Below are 23,528 nucleotides of genomic sequence, written 5' to 3'. Positions count from 1 at the left end.
GCTTTAAGCAGCTCTGAGGACCATACCAACAAAAAAAGTCAGAAATACTTCATAGGCTGCTTGCAAAACAGATCCTCTCTAGCTGCAATTTGCAACACTGAAGAAGCTAAGAGCAAGAGCACAATTATACCAAAAAACACACTTACAAATCCAGTATTTTACAATAAAACCAACTTACCTCCATCCCTAGTAGTTTAAGAGCTTTTGGCTAAATATTAAAATAGAAAAGAAAAATAGTTAGGAGGAAAAATTCAAAAGACTAAAAAATGCAAAGGAAAAGCACATTTTGATTAAACTTACTATTCTAAATAACTGTATCAATAATGGTACAATTAATCAATCTTCTACTTAATTGTATTTGTTGGAAGGCAATGGGTTAGAAATTTTTTTCCATCCTGTACTCAGTTGAGATCTTTTGATTAAGTTAGAAGAGTTAAATGAGAATAAAAGTCATTAAATTTTCACAAAAAGTAAAAAATGAAATAAAAATGATGCTTCTGAACAGAAACAGGGTAAGTGTACTCATGGGAAACATGAAAAAAAAAATGAAAAATACAACACATCTTCAAATCTTTTCCATAAAAATATTTCATCTGTTCTATTATGGAATCTCTGATTTACATTTTCTGTAAAAGACTTAATTGTATGGTCAAATAGATAGTACTATATCTATTCTGGGGTTTGAGTAGCCTTCTGATCATCTGAAGCAGTTGCTTTTGTAAGCAAACTTCACGTGATCTTCAAAAACCCACAATTCAAACAAAAAAAAAATTAAGTTAATGAAGAAAATTATTCTAATTGCATAGAATAAAATGTTTAACAAGAGTCCATGCTCTGAAATGCTTTATTGAGATTGCATCGGTTTCTGTAAAATAAGGTTTATGCTCACAGCAGTTCCTTACAGGAACTTATTTAATTATTTTGAAAACAAACCTGATGTGACCAATGGAGTTTACAGTTCGAGTTATAACAACATCAAGCTACAGCTTAAAGAAGGAAGAAGTAAATATGCAGACATGGCAGTTGGAAATACTTGGATAGTAAACTACTTAAATAGAAGGCAGTTCACCTCCAGATCAAAGTATTTACCATCTGCTGGGTGCTTCTATTAAATGAAGAGTTTTATGGGATCCTTACATAACTTTACTACTAGAAGTTCAACATCAGTCTTACAGCATTTCTTTAGCATTGGGCATGTAGTGTTTCACAGTGATGAAGGAACAGAGTATTAGTTGTTTTTACCATCAGCATGATGGCCACATCCAGAATTAATTCATTCTTACCCTCTTTGGTCCAAATAAATTATTATAAAGAGTCCGAAAACTTTTTCTAGTATAATTGCAGCGATAAGCTCCACCCATGAGATATTCAAGCACAAGACCAATATCTATTAGGCTGATATGATAATCTGGTGGAAGATTTCCCTACCAAAAGCAAGGAAACAAACAAAAGAACAAAATAAGAACTTAGAACAAGAAAACATAACATACATGAAATTTATATTTGTGCAACAGTAATATTTATAGACACTTGTCTCAGTCTCTGATTATTCATATAAAAATAATGAGAACCAATTTACACGATAAATGTTTAGGGGACAGATTGAATTTTGGAAGTATTTATAATTGAGGACAATTTTTCATTTGTAATTTACCTGTACAATGTATCAGCATCAATACAAGCCCAAGTTGTTTGCAAGAGCTATATTGGTGAAGTGAATCTTTATATTGATCATTATTAATCCAATACAGAAGTATGATTTGCTTAATTTCATAATGAAGATCAGACACACTCCACCTTTTATAAAAAATTGTATTTTGCCACAATATTACCTATGGAGTTAAGAATATAATTCAGATCATGATTTAGATTTATACGTAGCCCAGAATTAAAGAAAAAAGCCTATAACGTCCACAATCACATGTAAGAGCTAGATAGTTGCATTAATTCTTCTAGAAACATGAGCTGAAAACTGCTTTGTTGTTTGAGCTATATCCTACAACAGTAACTCATTCTACAACACCACTGAGCAGTTGCTACAAGAAAGAACTATGTCCTAAGCAAACACATCACCTCCATGTTAACCCAACTGAATCCCCGAGACTGCCGCTGAATGAGTGAGCCATGAAAATGCAATGAAGAGACAGACAGAAAGCAGAATGCAGAAAAGCATTAGTGACTATCAAAAAGACAAACATCAAATGAGCTAAGTTTAACTGTGTAGTATGTCAATACGAATTACACATTAACTCAGTACTGCATTGATTCCCACATTTAAATCTCCACGGATAAATGGGAGTTTCCTTTCAAAAAAAGGAAGACTATTCCTTGTAGTTAAATTTTATGAAATAAAAGCTCCAAAACTTCAATGAGAGTAAATATATAACCCTGTCAATAGATAACGAACTAATGAGCATGTAGTGGAAACAAACAACATTTTTAGGATTTGTAGCACTGAGACAAGACAGTTTTTCCCAAGTAAAAGTAGGATTACTTGTGAGCAAACTAACTAAAAAACATGCAATGCAACAAACAAAAGGGAAGAAATTCTTTGCTGGGGAGCGCAGCTTCTACTAAACCTAGCAAGTCTTTCCCTTCAATCCTCCTGTGTAGTACTCAATTTGGAGTCTATTGTGAAGAAGAATATATCTAAATCTTAAATAATACAACACACTACTAGGAGCTTTTCAACTACCAGCAGTGCAATACAGCCATCCACAAATTAGACTGTTATCATTATTTACCTCAATTGAAAAGTCATTTGACTTTCCTGTTCTTAATAGCTATCATCTAATTTCACTCATGCTATGCTTGCTTCTACTGTTGACTCATATCATTAATATAATTATGCAAATGTAACACAGCTTTTAAGCTTACCTTTTTCACATCTCTAACTAGCAAATGCAGTGTATTTGGAGGACCCAATCTCTGAAACAAAAATTATTTACTCCATTAGAGCTTCAACAATTCATATTTTACACAAACAAAAATGACACTAAGAACTTAAGGCAACTATGTGCCATTACGTTCTACAGGGTTGAAAATAAGGAACTAGGCTACAGTGACATACACAGTATTAATCAAGAGTTGCATAGTCTTTTTCTTATAGCCCTTTATATGGTAGTTCAGGATCCTTGATTCAAGCCACAGCTGCTGCAAGCCTAGTCATCAGGAACGTGCATATGCAGGGAAACATTAGGACACTACGTATAATAGCAGTGGCTCCCTCTAATGCTATTTACCTTCTATGTACCTTTAAGGCTCAAAGCTTTTTAGAAACCAAACCATTTCAAAAGCATATATCAGAAGGAAGAGAAGAAAAAGGTCATTCCTATACAGTAGAAAAGATATCACAGGACATTTTTTTACTTCTTCTTACTCACAGTATTATAAAGTTCTTCCAGTCGAGGAATAGTGAGGAAATGTTGCATGTTAACTCCATTCTCAATGAGTAGCTTAACAAAGTCCACTCGATCCAGAACCAGTGCATCCAGCATAGCCTGCTCCAGCGAATTCACCTGAATCACAGAACAGGGAACACGAGATCACACAAGCAGAGAAGATGTGTCTGGCCAACAATCATCAGTATTTTCATTACTTTAGAGATTCCCAGGTTTCCAATTATGCCGATGATGACTTATCGTTTGTTAAGGATCACTTCCTCCTCTTTCACCAATTCACCCATTGGCTTTCAAAAATGTTGGCCACAAAGTCTAATGGATCATCCCTTAATATTGCCTAAAGGGCTAGAATGCAGTGATAAAGGTGGAAAGGCCTTGAGCAGCAGACCCCTTGATGCATGATCCTGAATTAAGACAACAAAACACTCTAATCTACTGCAAATGGAAGGTGAAGCACTTAGAAAAGGTGGAATTTAAGTTGCCTTCACTTGATAAATATTTTTATAAAGGGAGGATGAAGATGTTCACTAGTGTCCTTATTTCATTCTGATAAACGAAGAGGCAGCAAATAGGCACTGACTTGTACTGTTGTGGTACAGCTGCATGTAGTGCACATAGGATGAGAAACATTCCTGGCTCAAAGACTGAACAGCAGCACCCCTGCAGAATTCTAATGTCAATCCTCTGGAAATGTGCAAATGAGCATTCTGTAGAGTGAAAATGCATGTTTCCCTCTCCCTTTGATTTCAAGGATGGCTTAATCATTTTGGCTGAGTGATCTGAAAACAGTTAACTCCTGCACAGAAAATGGATTTGTTGAATGAAATATAAAGGGGAGACTGGAAACCACTAAAGCCCTACAAGGAATTAAAAGTGATTATCTAAAATCTCCTTTCATATGGATACAGATATAGATATCTTTCTTATGGATGATGGAATACCACATGCACCATTTTGCAAGACTCTTAAAAACTAGTACTGTCTGGATAATTCAGTCTCCCATACAGTTTCATAGAAGGGTAAATCCCACCTTTGCAAACTAATAGATATGTATACAGAGAGAGGGGGAAAAAAAAAAAAAGCAAACAAACTTTTCAACAGTTTTAATACAAGTACTTTCACCTCACCCAGTTCAGGAGTTCAAGCTTTCTTGGATCTGTTTCTTCTTCAGGCTCTTCTTTTACTTTTCCTCCTTTTTTCTTCCCCTTTCCTTTTGCTCTGGCTGCTTTAGTCTGAACTGCTGGAGATTTCTTTTCCTTCTCAGGGGCTGTACCATCACTAGCTGTAAGGCTTCCTAAAGGCTTAATTTAATAATGCACAAGTATTAGGAATCTACTTAATTGCACTACCACTATTTCACGAATACACTGCTACTGAACTTGTTTCTCAGTCACCACTTCGCACATGCAATCTACTTAAAATTATCATTTCTTTAAGTATATGAAACTATTTGGCTTACTTGTTTAAAAAAACAAAAGCAAAAACCCCAGGCTGTTATCTCCAATACAGTCAATAACACTGAAAGTCAAGTAGTGAAGTAGGCAGCCTGTGGTGGGATTTAACATATAGGCTTTCTCTCCCAAAACTCAGCGCGAGAGATCTGGGAAAAGACACTGCTTATGTCAGCTTCAGCTTCTTTCCTCTCAGGAAAAGTTACAGTTGTCAAAACAAACAAACAAACAAACAAACAAACAAACAACAAGCAGGACAAGTGTTTAACAAGGATCTTGCATAATGCCAAATTGCATCCATACTGCAGAAGCAGAAAGAAGGAGAAAAGAGAGCTCCTGACTAGTTAGTTTAGGCTCTGCAGACAATATTTATATTTATAGATCTTCAGGCATATCTAGTCTCTTCTGACTCTTTCCCCTTCTAAGCTATCTACCCAAAACAGGAAGGCACACGTGCAAGTATCTTGACACTACTTGTCTGTGATATGGAGGCTTAAATTACTCCAGCTAACACTTAGGTTACATAACCTCCATGTGCATCAGATTACAAACATCTGTGCACTGCCCAGAAAACTAGAGAAACAAGCTTGCTGTATTTTTTGTTTGTTTTTAATGTTTAACAAGGCTTGTTTTCTCTTTTTTTTCCTCCACCTTAAAAAAAAACTTCTCTTTCTGGCTATCATGAAACATTTGTAAGCCTGGACAAAACTGCATCTGGCAACTCACAGAACATAAGGGCTGAATCTTCCTGACCAAAAAACATTCTTCATGGATTAAAAATGACAATTTACCACAATTAGCTGACAGTGGATCCACAGAATGTTGCAGAGAATGATTATGAAATAGGACAGACAGTTGCCAGGTGGTACATCTGAATTTAAGTGCAGTACTAGGGAGACTGGGACATTCATTTCTACAAAATCTTTTATGCCAATAATATTTTATAATATTTAGGATCATTTAATTCTTTCTTTGTAAGCATTTCAATGAAAATTGAATTTTTCTTTGAAAACATTACTATAAGTAAAGGAATAAAGCTATATCTGCAGCACCATTCATTAGAATTTTAATTAAACAGGCTTCTCAATGAAATAAATCTCATCGTTATATAAAACACACACGTGAATAGTGTTCATTTTATTGTATAGTTTCTGGAAGGACATCTAACTTAAAAAAAAATAAGAATCCTTAGAGTCAACTTTATCTTGTGCAGGCTGATTTCTTCATAATACAATGGTAATTCAACACCAGATGGTTCAAACAGTAAAACAAAAAGCATCAATACAGTGAAATAGAAGTGGCTTAAATAGAGCATTTTAGTTATACTGATAAACAAAGGCACCACAGTGATTCAGCATTGATTTGAACCAGAGCAGCACCACATTCTAAAATTTTGAGAAGGAAAATTTCACTGCAGAAACTAAAGCTTTACTAAAGAACTGTTTCTAAGTTTGCTTGGCACAGCACTACCAGAGGTGTTTTCAGCAGCGGTTTCCTTTGGTTGTCTACATTTTGCTCCATTAATCCAAACTAACATTTTCAAAGCTATAAAGGAAGCAAGACACGCAATTACTTCAAAGCATCTCCATGAAATTCAGCCTTGATACATACTTGGACAGGTAGTTAGAGACTTCAGCAACTACTAGCATGTGTCAATGAGATAAAAAGCAAAGTTGCTTTTTTTTTTTTTTTCCAGAATTAAGTTTTTGCAAGTGGCAGCCTAAGCAAATTTCAAAACAAACAGGTCATTCTTAATTAATGAAATGCTCTCCATCAGCTCATCATAAACAATAATTCAATAATATTCCTCCTGCCAACAAAATCCAGGGAGTTAATATTTGACAACTTATTTTCAATTTTTAGCAAATAACATGGTCTTACTGGCCAGTGGTGTCCAAAGACAAAGATTTGGCTGCGTGCAATGTCTACACGATTCCAGGCTAAAGCCAAGCTGAGCTGGTCTGGAGCAGATGCATTGGTACCTAAACAGAAACATATGCATGATGAAACATAATTGAACAACCTTCTGCAATTCCCTTTCCCAAGAATTAAAAACCAGCAAGCTTATTATCACAAGAATAATTTTACTATAAAGTGGTGCATGCACCAAACCAATTTCCAGCATCTTCCATTTAACCTCATAATCCTAATTTCAAAAGGATTAACCAGACTCTCTATTTCCCTTAGAGCTCCCAGATTGACTTTATATTCTGTAGCTAAAGATAGACATTAAACTGTTCTAAAAGACTGCTTCGCACAGCTTCCTTGGCTGATGCTGTAGATATGAGCACAATAATTCCTCTCTTTATCTCTTACTTAGCATTAGGGACTCCTGTGTTCTCATACTGAGCCTGCTATCAACCATAAATATTCAGACAGAAAACAGATGTTGTTTCAGTAAACTTAACACTCTCCAAATAAACTGAGAACTGATCCTAAGTTTTGCCCAAGGCTTAAAGAATACAATCTGAGGCCTGGAAAAAGCCAGTCTTCTAATCTTCCTGCCATTTCTTTTATCTTTATTAATATGTGAAAGGACTGCAATAAAATGTGCTGAAATATCAGTATAGCTGTTGGCAACATTTCCATTCCAGGCTCTCAGGTGAGGAAAGCCACACAAAAATTTCAGACTAGATTTTATACTTTGAACTGATCTGAGTTGCAATCAAGTATTTTCAAGTTAGTACCTTGAATAAAGAAAATAAACCAAAAATTTAAATATTTAGAGTGAACTTCAGACAGTGTATAGACTTGATCTTTTAGGAATCACAGAATACATCCTTCCTTGCAAAACCCACCTTTGAGGAGAGCAGTTAGGATAGACATCTCAATGTCATGTTGCCCTTCAGACCCCATACGGAACACAGTGATCTAAAAGACAGCATTAAACCAAAACACAGAATTACAGTACATGAAAGATGGACACTAAACGTACAGATAGGAAAAAAATAAAAATAAAAATAGAGCAGAATGGTAAAGGTTTATTTTCTAAGACTTGAAATTTTTCAAAACATCCAGTTCCACTAATTTTTTCTTGTGAAATTGTAATTTCAACAAAAATTTTGATTTAAACTTTTTCAAAAGAGTTATCCTAACTAATCTCTACACAGCTAAATATGATAAACTTGCTGAAATTCTTCACCAAATCCCAGAATTTTCACGAACAGAGACAAAACTGTCATGGGCAAACTGATAATTTTCTCATATTTTGCAGTAATAAGAGAAATGCCAACTTGGAAAAAGGAAACACTAACTATCTGAAATAACTATGATAGCTTTGATGTTATTGACCATAACACTCAAATATTTCAGAATGATGTGGTTTGCCACACACTGACCAGCAGAACAGATACAATTAATTTAAAAATCAGATACTTCTAGTCATATTTGCTTAACTGAGCCCATTCCAATTCTCTGCCTTTCAAAACAGCAATTCCTACAAAGCTTAGCCATTAAAGGAGCTACATATTAAACAATGATAATTTAAAAGTGTATTCTATATTAATTATATTCTTTCTGAATAGAGATAAAAAAAAACAACAATCTTTTACTTTCCAAAAACATCTTTGCATATAGATGTCAAGTATTATGTAGTAGGAATGGCAATTTTTTCAACATTTTGAATAGATTTTACTTCTACACAAAGATAAATGCTTGCCACAACAACAAGACATAAAAGAATTAAAGGAAAAGTTGTATTACAGAACAAGAAAGCGGACAAAATTATAATTAGATGTACAGGCTTTATGCATGAAAAGGTAGGCTCCTAATGGTATGCCTACAGGTAATACATTGGCATCATACTTTAAGAAGTGATTTGACTTACTGTTCAAAAATTTTCAAAACAATTTTAGTGTCCATATTTCCAAAGCAGAAGAAATAAAAAATAGTAAACATCATTAAGCTTCTTCACAACTGAAGTGTTCTTTATATTTCAAATTACTTGCTAGTTGCATTTTTATTTATATGGGAGTTAAAGAGTTTTGAGCAATAGATCTGCACATCTTAAAGATTCAGAGTTCTTCCAGAGGAGATGATTATCAAGATTTCTGGAGGATGTGTATACTTTTCTTGACTGGGGCATCAGGCATTATTCTAATCTGATAGAAGTTATTTCCTAATTTCAATCATTTAATTGCTCAAGAAGAATGTAAAAATAATGCCTGGTTGGAACTTTCATCACTGCGGAACTGTTTATATGAAATGAGGACTAGCACAAAGCCTGATGTACCAATTTTGGGAAGTTTCTTTGTATTATGATGAGAATCATAGTGCTAAGTTTAGCATGGCTGATGCAGTATCTTCATGTTAAGTAACAAGCTGTTGTGGTTTAACCCAGCAGGTGGCTGAGCACCACAAAGTCAATTGCTCACTCCCCCCTTCCCAGTGAGATGTAGGAGAATATCAGGAAAAAAAAAAAGAACATGTGGTTGAGATAAAACTATTTACTAAGATAGAGACAAGGAAAAGGATGATAGTTAGGACTATTCATAGACATATGAATGTACATAACAAGTAATGGACAAGCAATTGCTTACCACCCCCAGACTAATGTCCATCTGGCCCCCCTGAGCAGCAGAAGAGAAAAAGATCAACTCCCACCCCCTTCAAAAATCCTTCTGCATGATGCCATATGGCATGGAATGTCCCTTTGGACAATTTAATTCAGCTGTTCTAATTCTGTTCCCTCCCAGCTCCTTGGGCCTTTGCTAAGAATGGCCTTGGCTCTGTACCACACTGCTTAGCAGTAACTATAAACATCAGTGTGTTATCAATGTTGTTTTCCTCCTAGAACCAAACACATAGCATCATATCAGACGTTCCATAGAAAACTATTCCATCCCAGCTGAAATTAAGACACAAGCAAATACTGCACAGAAAATACTGTTTTTTCTTCCCTCAATATATCTTTGGGTAATATAAGAGGATTTATAGTTTTTTCACTGAACAATTAAACAATTACTTCTATTAAACAGAACTATACTCCCCAGTGAAAAGAGTATGTGCTGTAAGGAATACTGTTTATTGTTTATTTAAAATTCTAAGGAGAAAGTTACAGATCGTTTATTGTGTACTATATTAAGCTTGGGAAGAAATTAGATGATGGTTTGCCTCTAAGCTGACCAGAGGCAGAAAATGTGCACTCTGCAGAAGGAAAACACACTTAATATTGAGGAAGCATGAAACATAATTTTCCTAAGAAATTAAAAAAAATTCTTTTCTCAGCTTCAGGGTTAAAATATTCTCTTTACCAATTCCTGTGCTATAGCCATCACTTCCCTAGTGATAGAGTTAGGCAATCCAAAGAATCATGGTCTGAGGAGAAAGATGTGCTAATTCTCTTGTTTCTATCTATAGAAATATGCAACTTCAGCAAAAAAAAAAAAAAAAAAAAAAAAGTCAGCTATGTCTGTTCCAGTTGTAATTTGAAAACCATATAAAAATGTATTAAACTGTTTCTGTGCTATTAAAAAGCAGTTGCTTAAGATAAAAGAATGAAATGGAATTTTATCAAAACTCACAGCAAAGATCATATTTACAAAAATTCACCAGGACAATTAGTCAGAAGAAACCACTCAAAAACTGCAAAGGTACGGTGAACACATTTTCAAGATTTCTTTCTCAACAGACTTGAATGTTGAAGATTTTCTTTCCCTGAGCACACTTTTTTAAGCAGCTGAACTATGGTAGACAGGCATTAATCATATTGAGTGATACTGTATATAGAACAGGCCTGTTGTAAAACAGGATCATGCACAACTGGGATCAAGAACATTGGGTCTTGTAGAAAAAGACTCTATATCTTCTTACACAGGAGAAGAATCTGAAGCTGGTTTTAGAGGCTTTCCAGAAGACAAAATCTCTATTTCTAGGAGTCTAGGTTTATGAATGCATTATTATGTATACTTATGGGTCTTAAGAAAGAAAAAAAAATGTTGAACTGTAACCCTGGGAGAATCATGCTTCAAAGTACTTGCAAAAGTCTGCTCATAGCAATTATCTTCATGAAATACTTTTAGGACACTTACAAGTTCCTTTTTTTTCATGCATTCCATCAGAATGATAAACAGCTGATGAGCTTGACTCCTGCTGTAATTGAAGGTTTTCTGGATGGTTACTAGAAGCTGGTCCCTGAGAGATTCACTTATTATCCTAAATGATAAAGGAGACACAAAACAAGACGTTGTTGTAATTAATATATACGTAAGGAAGGTCTGGTGCTTGAGAAACATGATTTTTCTTGCACCAGAGCAGTGATTTTATTTGAAAATAAATTAAAACACACAACATTTTTGCATTCAATATGGAAAAGTTGTGAACTTTACAAAAAAATAACAGTAATCAGGAAATTTGTACCCAGACTGGCTCTTGTGCATCTCAGCCCTTCAATATTTATTTAAAAACTGGCAAGGATTTTCAGCTATCCTTTTGCCCTGGAATGGAATCTCTGTACTACAAGATGGCTCTTATTTTTTCTGTGAATGTGTATATATACTTCTGTTAAATTCAGCCTTCAGAATTTCAGCAGTACACCTTACTGGACATGCATCTTTGCCTCTAAATGTTGCAAGGTACTTTGCACGTAGTCAAAAACCCTAAAATATTTCACACTACCAGTATGTCACCTTGGTTATCTTTTACCTCTTAAACAGAGAATTTAGTTGCTGGACTATGTGAAACCTCAAAATACACACCTGAGAAACACAAAACCCAAAGATGATCTAAGAAAAAATTAGATTGAAAACATTTCAGCAAAGATCAGGAACATCTGATCTCTCAAACCAGTCTGAAACAGAGGCCATCCATTTTGACTGTTTTCCTAATAAAATACAAATATTTTCAGGTAGCAGCAAACATTACCAGCAGACAATCAAATCAGTGAGACAGTTGAGCTTGCCAAGTGCAGTAAAATTCAAAGTTCATTGCGAGAAAATTATTCTTTGTAATCTGACAGAAGGGATGCCAGAAATTTCTCACTACAGACCTGTGTTACCAGGCGAACATATTTATCTCATCATCATTATTGGAAAGGAAAACCGGACAGTGCAACAGGCGCACTGGGGAAGAGAGTCATGCAGTGAGCAGACCTCAAACAGATTGATCTTTATAAGCTCCTTCAGTTTCTATTGCTGATAAAGAGGGATGGATGAGAAAGAAAAAAAAATAAAGTTTGATCTAATCTAAGGAGGCTTGTTCAACGCAAAGAAAGACGTGACATCACAAATTCTGTTGGTAGGATTAAAGCTGTACTATATGTAAACCCAAAAATCCAGCATCAGAGCTGCTTTCCCACTTCAAGCACATAATATCTGACTGTTTGAGAATAACAGTTATTTGGTTAATGTTTAATCCAATATAAGCTCCAACTTCAGCCATGGAAACAAACAATTTCTTCAGTGAGAAGAGGGTGTGATGTACTCTAATGAAAACAATACACATTTTTCCTGATTCTGTATTAACAGACAGTATGGAGAAGATGTTATTTGACTGGGAGAAGCAGCATTTGAAATAGAAAATGCATTACTCTGCTTCCATTAGGAGTATCTATTAGGAGAGATCTTATACTCTGTAGAGAAGATGAGCTTTATGCTATATGTTTTGTATCTTCTTTGAATAAATTGCACTCTCTACCAACAAAAACAGAAGACAACCAACCGTAAAAGTCACAAATTCCACAAAACGCTGCATTGAAAGCTATTGTTACAGGTTCATCTGGGCAGTGAAGCAGAATGCTTCAGACAAATGTTTGGCTCTGATCATGGCAGCAACGCTCTGAAGAAATATCAAAGACACAAGAAAAAGCAAAAGAAGAAAGCCTGACATTTATTCAACCTGGCACTCTTGAAGCACAAATGTCATTCATACAGCATATTAGACGCAGGCAGTACGTATTCCATAAATACATGAACTACTAATACTCAGCTCTGACCTGAGAAAAGGAGTAATTCTGGGAACCACATGTTCCTCACTTCTAAAGCATCCAACTCAGCATCAAGTATCATGCAACAAACTTTGATGGATCTTGTATGACAGTGCGCTGCACTGAGACCGAACATGTCAATAGGCTGTCAAATACATTTGAAGTAGTAACAATTACTACTCATTAGCACCAAGGAAAAGATCAAACAGGCAACAAAATCTGACAGCAGAATACCTCCGTTAAGAGGTTCTCTGTTAAGAACATTTTGTATCTGAGCTTTTTTTCCAGGAAAACAAGGCATAATCCCTCATTGTTTCCCCTGAGCAAGACACAGCTTTAGTGAAAGTCTCACAGTCTTACCCTCCTTCTTCTGAATACTTGTGTGCAAATGACAGAATATCAGATGCTCGTCCACTACCATCGCAAATCACTACAGGGAGAGGAGGTTCTTCTCGTAGGCACTCCAAAACAATGGAGATAACATTGGGACCACCTTCCACAATAAGCCCAACTACAGGAACACCTTGCCCCAGCCCTGGAAAAAAAAAAACAGAAGAGCAGAAACAAAAAAGAAGTGTAATTGAAACTGAGCTTAAGAGGTTGATATATTATGAAGGGATGCGATTTTCTGTGTTACAGCATCACTTAAAACCAGAACAGTTAGGAAAAATTATGCTTATTTCACAGCCAGTGCCAAGGAAGGTGTCTGTATACTGTCTCAAAGTCTCAAATAGAAAACAGCAAGTCTCTTTGCAGTTATGATGTGGTTTAATCCACAGTAGGAAGCTGTGCTCCACATAGCTCTTGGCTTGCTTCTCTGCCACAGTGGGATGGGGAGAGAATCAGGGAAAAAGAGGAAAACTCGGTTGTTAAGATGAAGGCAGCTGAAAGAAAAAAAAAAAAAAAAAAAAAAGAGAATACAAAAACAGTGATACACAACACAATTGAATTGCTCACCACCAGACAAAAATGAACTGTTTGTAATGTCTTGCAATAGACACCATGCACAGATAAACCAGCTAAACATGATCCTACTATTACTATTAGCTCCACTGTTACTTGAATGGCTTCCTGCTACTGTGTCTTTGATGTTTTAACTCTTCCTTGGTTACCTACAGGAAGGCTTCAGTAAGGTCACATATGCCTATGCTTTCTCCTAAGACAGAAGTATGAATTTGATGTCTTTATCATGAGGCTGAGATGGCTGGCCGATGGAAGAGACGACAGCTGAGCATCCCTTTGCTGTCCCTGCCTCACTGTGATCTCCAGGCATAGGATGACAAAGGGAAGCCCACAGGTCACACAATCTCAGTAGTCTCAGTCACAATGGGGAAATGAAGGATAAAACATTACCTGAAGGCTGACTAATCTCCCCACTATAAGCATTTGAATTCAATTCTTAATCTGTAAAATGACCAGCATTTCATAAGTAAGATGCACTTTTTTTTTTTTGGTACAGTTGACTTCATGTTTTCATTTCTCTCTGAAGAATGGGAACACCATGGATAAAACAGCAGAAGCTTCCTGACAACCTCCTGTCAGTATACTCCAGCTCTGATAAGGAGTTATCACAGAGCATTGGCTGGCCTCTGCGTCTATGAAATCCTCAGTGACTACTGCTGAAATTTCCAGAAGAGGTGCTAGTGCCTGAAGTGATTAAAAACAAACAGAACTGTATGTTTTTACTAGTAAATGTAGTGCAAAGCTTTACAGAATTCAAATATCCTATACGTATTTCCAACTTTGCCTCTCTTGTGAAAAATCTCTTACTTAAATCAGAACCAATATCCCCAGCCCAAAGTGGTATCAAAAGAAATAACACAAAACATCTTGCCTCAGGGCCCTGACTTCCTTATCTTCCAAGCCAGTGCTCTCTTTAATAATGTTACTCCCAGCACTTCTGCAGAAGACAAAGATGTTAAAAGCATAGCCATGTTAGCCATCTCAAAAGTCTGTTGGAGGGCAACAGTGTGCGATACTGTCTCCATGCTCAAAGGCAAGAGGCACAGTTTCGGTGAGTTAACTTTCTTCAGTTAACTGGAGGTTAGAAAGAATATTTGAAGACTTTCCAGAATAGTTTAGATATCTTTTGGCAGATCTCTACATGTATCTTTAGTCTTACCCAGTACTCTACTTCATTTTTCTGCTCTGCTGTAAAGATAACTTAAACCCTATTGGAAACTTTTGTACAGCACAATGCAATTAGCATCCTGAATGCTTTGTTTTTCTTATTTTTATGGGCCTACACAGCTTCTGAAGGCATTTCTCATAAATCAGAAAGACAGTTGGTAGAATTGATGTCTATTTTCCTATTTCCATGCTTTTAATTCAAGCATGGAATCTAAGACTGATACATTTCTCTTTATCATTTCTGATTTACTTTAACTTGCTAGAAAGCCATCATTACTAGCATTTCTTATTTATTTCATCTCTAATTTTTTCAGTAAAAAATGTCATTTAAATTGCATTTTTCTTAAATAATGATGAAAACAAATCTGGAAAATTGTTTTAGAGAGGATATTAATTGACATAAATTTTAAAACTACATGAAACTCAAAACATAAAAATGCCAATGTGAAAAGTAAAAATGCTGAGCTATGCCGAGAAGATCACATAATTTTAAGTGCAATATTTCAAATGAAAGCAATCCATATAAAAGAGAAAAAAAAAACCCTTTTGTAATAACACCTGGAATCAGAAGCCACAGAGATACAGAGGATTCCCATAAGTGGGATGTGCAGAAAATCATCTCATTCTATGCATTTACTGATGCTTAAGAATTCTTTCCAGAAATGCATAAATATTTTATATTTTCCTTTCTTTAAATTCTTATTGCTTTGAACCTTCATCTTACTATTATTTTTCAATCTTTTCATCCTCCTCCTATGTCATTTTCTTTTACTTTTCTGGGTTTTCTATGATGTGGGCTCTTCCATCACTATTCACACAGCGTATGTCTAGCTTAGTCTCACAGTCCTGATCAAACTCCTGCTAGGAAGAGCTGGTAGAAACACTTAATTTCAATACCATGAAGTATTTCTAGCCTCTACACCTTCCCTTCCTTTAATGTGTTATGTTTACAACTTGCCCCACTGTACTTACGTGTATTAATTTTCTGGAGAGAAATGTGTTTTTCCAACTGACGTCGTAACTTCACTTCAGCTCCATATTTACCTAGAGTACCATTGTCTGCCAGAATGAAGTGGGTGTGGGAACTGTTGAGCACAGAAAGCTTGCTTAGAGGGTTTGACATTGTTTGATAAACACGTGTTACCTGTCAAAAGATTAGGTACACTGGATTAGAACTATGAAATAAATATGAAAATCCTCCAGTGTTCAACAAAAGCACACATCTTATGAGGAAATAAATCAACCAGATGTTTATAATTGAAAACATAGGAGAATTAGAAAAAAAGCTTGTCTTTATACTCAAAACTTGAACTCTTCACAGCACTGTTTTCATTGGAGGATAACAGCCACATTTGTACATTCTTTTACATTTTCACCTACCCTCATTGATGTACTGCCCTCGATCACACCCTTTCTTACTCTCACTGCTTTAGGAATTACATTCCTGCTTGGAGTCACCAGAAATTAATATACCACTGCTGAATACCTTTCTATAATAAATGCAAGTCTTGTACACATGCACTTAAATGATTTATAAAGCACTCAGCATAGACACACTGAAGGTAGAACCTAAAACGAACTTTTGCCAGAGAGGACTTTAACACTGAAAGTAATGGAAACCTCACTACCTCTGGGTATACTTTGCAGTTATATATGTAATACTGTCAAATATATTTGAACAACAGCTTTTCTTTAAGGAGTTTTCTAATTTCAGCAATGCTTTAGAAACAGTGAAAATGAATACTCCAAATAGATGAGCTGCCTATTTCATTACTTTAATTACATGTTAATTCCTTAAAGACTTACATCTTTTCCTATCAGATCTTCCTTGTTTTCTACAATGCCCCATGGTGCAATTCCTATGGCACAAATTCGTCCTCTGGATTTTGAAGAATGGTCTTTCAAGGCATCTCCCACATGACGAATGACACCTATAGATAAATCTCATTGAATTAAATCTTGTCCCTCTTGAGAGAGATTACCAAATATTGAATTTTTCCTCTTACTTCTCACTGAGATCCCTGTTTTTCTGGCTGCATTCAATACCTAAACTGGTACCTATTTAAAATAGAACATGCAATGCAGACAAACCCATGCTTTTTTGCAATTGCATGTAAACCTCAGAGGCTTGTTTTTTGTTTTTGCTTTTTTTTTCACATCCTTATTCTGAATTCACTCATGTCTTGGACAGACTTACCCAGTTACTTAATTTGCCACAGCATTCTTTGAAGATCAATGGTACAATCAGTATTAACACAAAATGAATTTTAAAAAATAGCACCTGAAAAACCCCCAACAGTGAGAGGCTAGTTAACCACTGAAAAAAAAGTACCATAACTAGTGGTAGATTCCTTGCTACTAAAATCAAAGACAATAATCTTTTCCAGAGGAAACACTGTGTAATGCAAATCAACACTGACTCAGGAATATTTTACTGTCTGGGCTGGGCAGATTAATGCAAATCATTACAGTTCTATTTTTTTAGTCTAGTGGCTAATAACTTATCCGTGAAGACTTAAATCTCATGCCTTTGGGAAAGAATAGTAACTGAAAATCAGTGAATTCTCAAGTAAACTAAAAGTGCTGGTAATTGTTTACCTGTACTAACACCTCCAGTGAAAATCCAGGCTCCGGTGGTCATGGCAGCCTTTATCAGACCTTTTCCAAATACTTGTTTCAGTTTTGGCTGCATTTCAAAGTTCTGGAGGCCTCCGTGGACAGAGATTAAGAGTTTGGGCAATTCTAGTTGCCAGTCTTTCACCATGAGATGCAGCAGAGAATCTGGTTTGGTGTCATACGACACACGGATATACTGAAAAGATCAATGCATGATATTATCTCTCTATCTATTCTGTAAATTGTCAATTGACTAAGCACAGAATGATTATATTAAGACCCAATTTCAAAAGAAGAATTTTACAAATTTTAAGCAATTTAAAGTTAATTTTATCTGCTGTTTATATTTAGTAGAAATAGGTTGAAATGCTTTGCTATTAGGAATTTACAGATGAATTTAAAAGAACCACTTTCTTCTCCCTTCCTTCAAAACTGACTATGAGCAAGCTCTTGTAACAAACCTACACTGTTGGAGGCTAGCTGTTCCAAACGACTGGAAGTTGCTTTTTTTATCTTTCCTAAAATCTTGGTTTGACTGCTAGAGACCCAGTGATCATTACGAGAAATAAGAGGCCTATGTTATGGTTATCCCAGTCACTGTGGATATAAGTATCCGATGTCTGAAAGAACAGTTTCTACTACTCACAGTTGAATTGTGCCTTTGTGATACCTTTTCAAACTATTACTCTATGAAACACAACTACAGAACAAACTAGTGCTTATTTCTGCTTTAAAAACAAACCAATCAGCACTAATAAAAATCAAGCTGTCCTATATATTTTAGATGAGTTTTTGCAGAGTTGTTTCAACTGGCAGTCTTAGCAGAGAGATATGGAAGCAAATACAGAGAATAACAAATCCAGGATTTGGATCTGAGTGGCAAGACAAAAAGAGATTTTTTGTGGAAACTTGAATGTTGTTATTTCCACTGCTCAGAAAATTTAAAGGTCCATTTTCCAGCTTCAAGAAGCTTCTGTCTTTCAGGAAAGCTAGATTCATTTTTATTTTTATTAGATGTGAAACCTTAAAAAATATGTATATCCAGCCTGGGTTATTTGGCCCACAATCTAACAAGACAATCTTTGGCATTATTGCCTTCCCAGATGATATTTACTAACAGTAACTTCAGTGAAGGTGTTTCTTCAAGATATTTTAAGGTGCTCTCTAGGTAGGTATTATTTTTTTATTCTCACTTCTCTCTTACTTGCTCTTTTTCACCATCCTGTCCACATCTTTCTAAGGAATTGAAGAGAATTCCTTTGGTTTCAACAAACTATATATTGTGCAAGCTGAAATCTCGGCAAGTTTCTATTAATCTAGCATATGAAATGAGTATCATAGAGTTGGCTATGGCCTTACCATGGCCTTATTTGAATGTCCTCCTCCCTGGAATTCAAGGTTTCCATAAGCATCAGTTGGGTACGTTTGGGTGTGCTTGCTGATGGACCACTTCTCTGGCTGAGCTTCCACTTGCTTTGTTTCTTCTCCATTTTTATTAGCTGTTGTACTTGGAGGAGGTGGAATATGCTGGTTAATGAGCTGACCACAGCAGCACCTGAAAGTTAAAATTTTTAAGTAAATTTGAATACAGTATCTTCGGTATCATTTTGTGATTAAAAAAAAAAAAAAAATCATACATGCGATATTCAGCTGACCATACCTGGCTCCACATGGATCACAGAAACGTCTCTAGGTCATATCTGCCACATTTACATACACACAAATGCCAGAATTACTAGCCCACAAGTGTTTCCTTACAAGCAAGGACTATACATTTCACTTCACTTGTACAATAATCAGGATGGAATTTCTATGCTAAAAGACAGGAGAAGAAGAGTGCAGAACAGGAGCAGTGACTCTGTTTTATGCTCAGAGGGGACAACTAGCATGGAACAAACAGCTACATTGTCCAAACATCTTGGACTACAGTTTAGATAGCTCACACAGCAGCACTTATTGTTTGAACTAAGAAATCCGTTCCTCCTTGCATACTATTGTTATTGGTAATGCTGTACACCCAAACCTGTGAAGAACAGTATCATTTACAACACAACACACAATAGCACATCCTTGCTTTCAAAATTCAGTATGAAAATACGCTCTCATCTGTGATACTAAGAACTAACAGCTCACTGTCCCTCCTGCACAACCTTATCATCACGTATGCTACAACCCACAGCTCCATATAGACTAGGGTGAAATCATGCCTTGCACTTTTGTTGTCTGACAATCTCACCTTAAGGGCAATAAGTAAACTTGGTCCCACTTTCACCTATCTAAACACAAATATAGACCATCGTTTCATCGTTATTAACTTTTCTGTCAGCTAAGGCAAAAATTTCAAATGTTACCTGCTAACGTCTTTGTTGTTGGCAATTACATAAACGCATTCTCTTTTTGAAAAGGTCTTCTCTATCCAAGCCTTCTGACCCTTAAAGAGAGAAAAAAATAAAAGGAAAAAAAATTAAATATTCCTGCGACAAATACAGTAACATTTCCATTTTATTTTTAAATACAAGCATTGAATTCAGTAAATCAGCTCTAAACACAACATACATCTACCCATGAAGCAAGTAGGTGATGTAAGTTTTCTATAACTTGGATAAAATTCAAACCTTGAACTTGTGTAAAAATCTTTAAACACAAACATATTCGCCTTGATGGCACAAAGGGTATCCAGAGCTCTTCCAAAAATGCAGTTGCTCCTTTCTAATTTAGCAATTAGTAAATGGACTCAAAGTAGTACAGAAATAATACAGCCTAAGCTGTGAATTAAAGAAAATTGACAGCATTTAATCCAAATAATAATTTAGTAATGTTATTTGTACAATGAAATTGCTTCCCAAAAACTTTCTCTAGTTTGATTAATAGTCTCAGACTCTGATTTTCCTCTTTAAAATAAAGTTCTAGTTATTCCTAAAGTCATTCCTAACTCAGCAATAGCATATGTCTTGGGAGGAAGAAAGTGAATTAACATTTGACAGAAAAAATACAAACTTCACAGCTACTGTGACAACTGTGACACAAAATGAGAAAAACAACCTTGAAAACAAAATAAAATTTCCTATTTTGGTGTGTTTGTGAATTAGATTAAATTAGACCAATCTCACAACCATTTAAAAAACATAAGGTGTAGGCAACCTAGAACAGAACCATGGATCCGTGCAATGAGGCTACTGCAGAACTGCAGTCCAGTTAGGTCTGGGAATGCTGAAGGCTGCAGCTTTAGAAATGGCCGCAGGCCAGTTTCCCATACTTTTGGGCTTGTCCATCCGTCATCAGTAAGGCAAAGTACCATCATGATTGGCATACTAAACAAACGTTTAGTAGTAAATTTCATAAAGAAAACTCAAAAGGAACTTTTAAATTAAAAAGATTATTAAATTAAAAATGTTACAGCACTCACTATTTTATGATGTGAATAAACTTGCCTTGCTGCTTCTGAGTTTGAAATAAGGATCTAGTATTAATGCATTTTTCAAGTAGTAAGAAAAACCATGTGTTTTGCTTTAGTTTCCCCTATGGAAATGAAATTTTTGCAGAGACAAAATGCTAAAAATGATGTGAACTTTCAGAGCTCCATCATTAAAAAAATGGGACTTCCCCTAGAAAAGTAGTAAAAACCTTACCTGATTTCCTGACTAAAGTGAACGGCAGATTTCTGTCAGAAGAAAGCTCTGTCAGCCTGTCTGGTACTAGCTTAGAGAACAGAGTAGCCCCCTAAGTGCTGCACAGCCTACAGCATGATGAATAAACAAATCCCAAACCACACAGTATCCAAACTCACTGCCCTTTTACAATTACATTCAGTGGTGTTACATGTGCTTATGCGCACCATACTAACTGATGGACTTTTAAGGTTATAAAACAAGCTTAACAGGATCCTTATACAGGGGTCACATCCACTTTTTTTTTTTTTTTTTTGCCTTGTTAAATAAGAACCTGTTTTTCTGTCCCAGTAAATTTTTGCACTTGTGTGCAAATCATTGATCAATTGACAGAAATGCCCAAATCAGTTTCATAGGGTGGGATGCATTCTCCACTATACACCTGGCAATAGATGCTTCACATTTAACTCTTCTGTAGAGAACACTGAAAAATCTAAGCTAGAATGTCAGAACAACTTGGATTTTCACACCATGTCATTGATTGTTTCTTTACCTCATAGCTTGTCAAAGAACAAATTTTTCTATTCTGTGTACTTGAAAATAACTACTTAGCTGTTGAATTAAATCACAGATTTAATATTTGTATTTGGATAGAAGCTTTTGCATCTTGGTATCTAAAATGAGGTCTACATTACAGCTGAGCTCTCAGCTGTGCATTCATTACTAAAAACCCTGTGATAGGAAACCTATTATCTACAGCTATCCTGAAAACATTACATTCTCACACCTCAAAACCCCTCTAGAGCTCAGTCACTATAGGAACTACAGTTGGACAACACATTATGCTCCACTGGTTTATTTTTTCAGTGCTAATGAGAGGAAGGCAAAAGTAGGCATTACAGACCACGAGAAATAAAAACTCAGCACATTTGGTCAGCCTTTGAAGTTTCACTGCTTTTGTCTGCTTAATCTGCTTAACCAAAGCTTGATTATAATCCAGTGCAAATACTTGAGCAGATATTCAGTGTCAGAAAATGGGTAATTTCCCCACTTGTTTGATACAGATTCTGTACATGTCTATGTCTGGATTGAAATGAGAAAAAATGCAAGGATATACACTGTCCCTTGTGAGTTTTTAAAAAATTAAGCACTTTTTAAAAGCCGTGGAACAGATAGGTTCTGAAAGAACTCTGGCTGCTCAGCTACAGTTTTTAGACCAGAAACAGGAGTGTTGGATTGCAAGAGAAATAAATGCTACTAACAAGATAAAGGCAACAAAAAGACCTCTGAGAAACAATAGAAAAAAAATAGCAAGACCTCAACTTGCTGATAGTAATCAAGTTCAACCCTACTTATTATTGCAAATTCTGGATGTACCTAACAGCACCTGATCTTGGAAAAATCACACTTTAGATGCTCAGTAACGTTTGTTCTCTTTCATGAAAACTAACTACAAGTTTCCTAAGTTATGATTAAAACCAAATCAAACCACTGTAAATTCTTGGTCTTCCACCTGGAAATCAACATATTGCCAGGAAATGGTATTAAATGATGCTGGGATTTATGATTCCTTGTCATGGATTTTTCTAGTCCCAGTAACATTGAAAGAGGGCTTTCAGAAAAGACTGAAGTTGTTAGTTTGTACATAAGTTAACTAATGAGTTAACAAAACTAAGATTCCAAAAGAATATCTCCTTTAGAGCATAAGCACTAATAAACACAAGAATTAGTTCTACAAAGACCAGTTGTTCCTGTAATATCATAAGTGAACTCCACTGTTTGCTGGGAAGTGAAAAAATGTTGGGGGGAAGGAGGGCAGAGATGAGAGTTGCAGTGTCACTGGAGTACATCCAAAACCCAAACTCAACCAGACCTAAAAACAGTGTAATCAGTCCTCTCAACTATAACGTTCCCAAAAAATGACGCTCCATGCAATATGGACCTGCTTTTGCTGGACAAACTGACAAGCCTGGCAGACTGGGCACAGGATGGGATGAAACTTTGCCCCTGTCGTGCAGTCAGACAGCATTCATTGTAGGACATCTCTTTGGCACCTGGGGCCCTACTGTAAGAGCCACGCTCCCAGTTGCTGTGCTCTAGTGAAGCTCTGTCATGCTGGGCACAGCTGGGCAGCAGAGAAGCCAGCCCACAGACAGCAGCACCTGGTGCACAGAGCCATGGACAGATGCAATGAGGAAGGAGATAGGGGGCCAAAAAAGTGTTAGGTGTAATACAGGCTAAAGTAAACACAGAATAATATAAAAATGGAGTTGCCTGGGCAGCAGTCTATTTTGATGAGAACGAAAGAAATAACTGGAAGTGGAATGAAATTCAGACTGTGAAAACACATGCGTGGTGTAAGCACATTTGTTGTGTCAACAAGTCTACAGACTTCTGTAAA

At 35.9% G+C, this 23,528-nt stretch overlaps 1 protein-coding gene across 1 annotated transcript in view; it reads right to left on the bottom strand.

Annotated features, from left to right (window-relative positions):
* Positions 1-23,528, bottom strand: part of TRPM1 (transient receptor potential cation channel subfamily M member 1) — a 70,976-nt gene that overhangs the window by 19,927 nt on the left and 27,521 nt on the right. Inside the window, exons 2-15 of the mRNA XM_019619415.2 lie at positions 19,871-19,950; positions 18,879-19,074; positions 17,502-17,715; positions 16,710-16,834; positions 15,876-16,047; positions 13,134-13,308; positions 10,882-11,005; positions 7,651-7,723; positions 6,734-6,834; positions 4,529-4,702; positions 3,384-3,518; positions 2,878-2,928; positions 1,284-1,424; positions 179-208 (exon numbers count right to left, since the gene is read on the bottom strand). Of these exons, the coding sequence (XP_019474960.2) occupies positions 179-208; positions 1,284-1,424; positions 2,878-2,928; positions 3,384-3,518; positions 4,529-4,702; positions 6,734-6,834; positions 7,651-7,723; positions 10,882-11,005; positions 13,134-13,308; positions 15,876-16,047; positions 16,710-16,834; positions 17,502-17,715; positions 18,879-19,074; positions 19,871-19,950 (1,791 nt within the window). The remainder of the gene's footprint in view (positions 1-178; positions 209-1,283; positions 1,425-2,877; positions 2,929-3,383; positions 3,519-4,528; positions 4,703-6,733; positions 6,835-7,650; positions 7,724-10,881; positions 11,006-13,133; positions 13,309-15,875; positions 16,048-16,709; positions 16,835-17,501; positions 17,716-18,878; positions 19,075-19,870; positions 19,951-23,528) is intronic.

Source organism: Meleagris gallopavo, chromosome 12 (genome assembly GCF_905368555.1).
Source record: "Meleagris gallopavo chromosome 12, MGAL_WU_HG_1.1, whole genome shotgun sequence".
In the NCBI taxonomy this organism is placed as follows: domain Eukaryota; kingdom Metazoa; phylum Chordata; class Aves; order Galliformes; family Phasianidae; genus Meleagris; species Meleagris gallopavo.
This window is presented reverse-complemented; position numbering and strand designations above follow the sequence as displayed.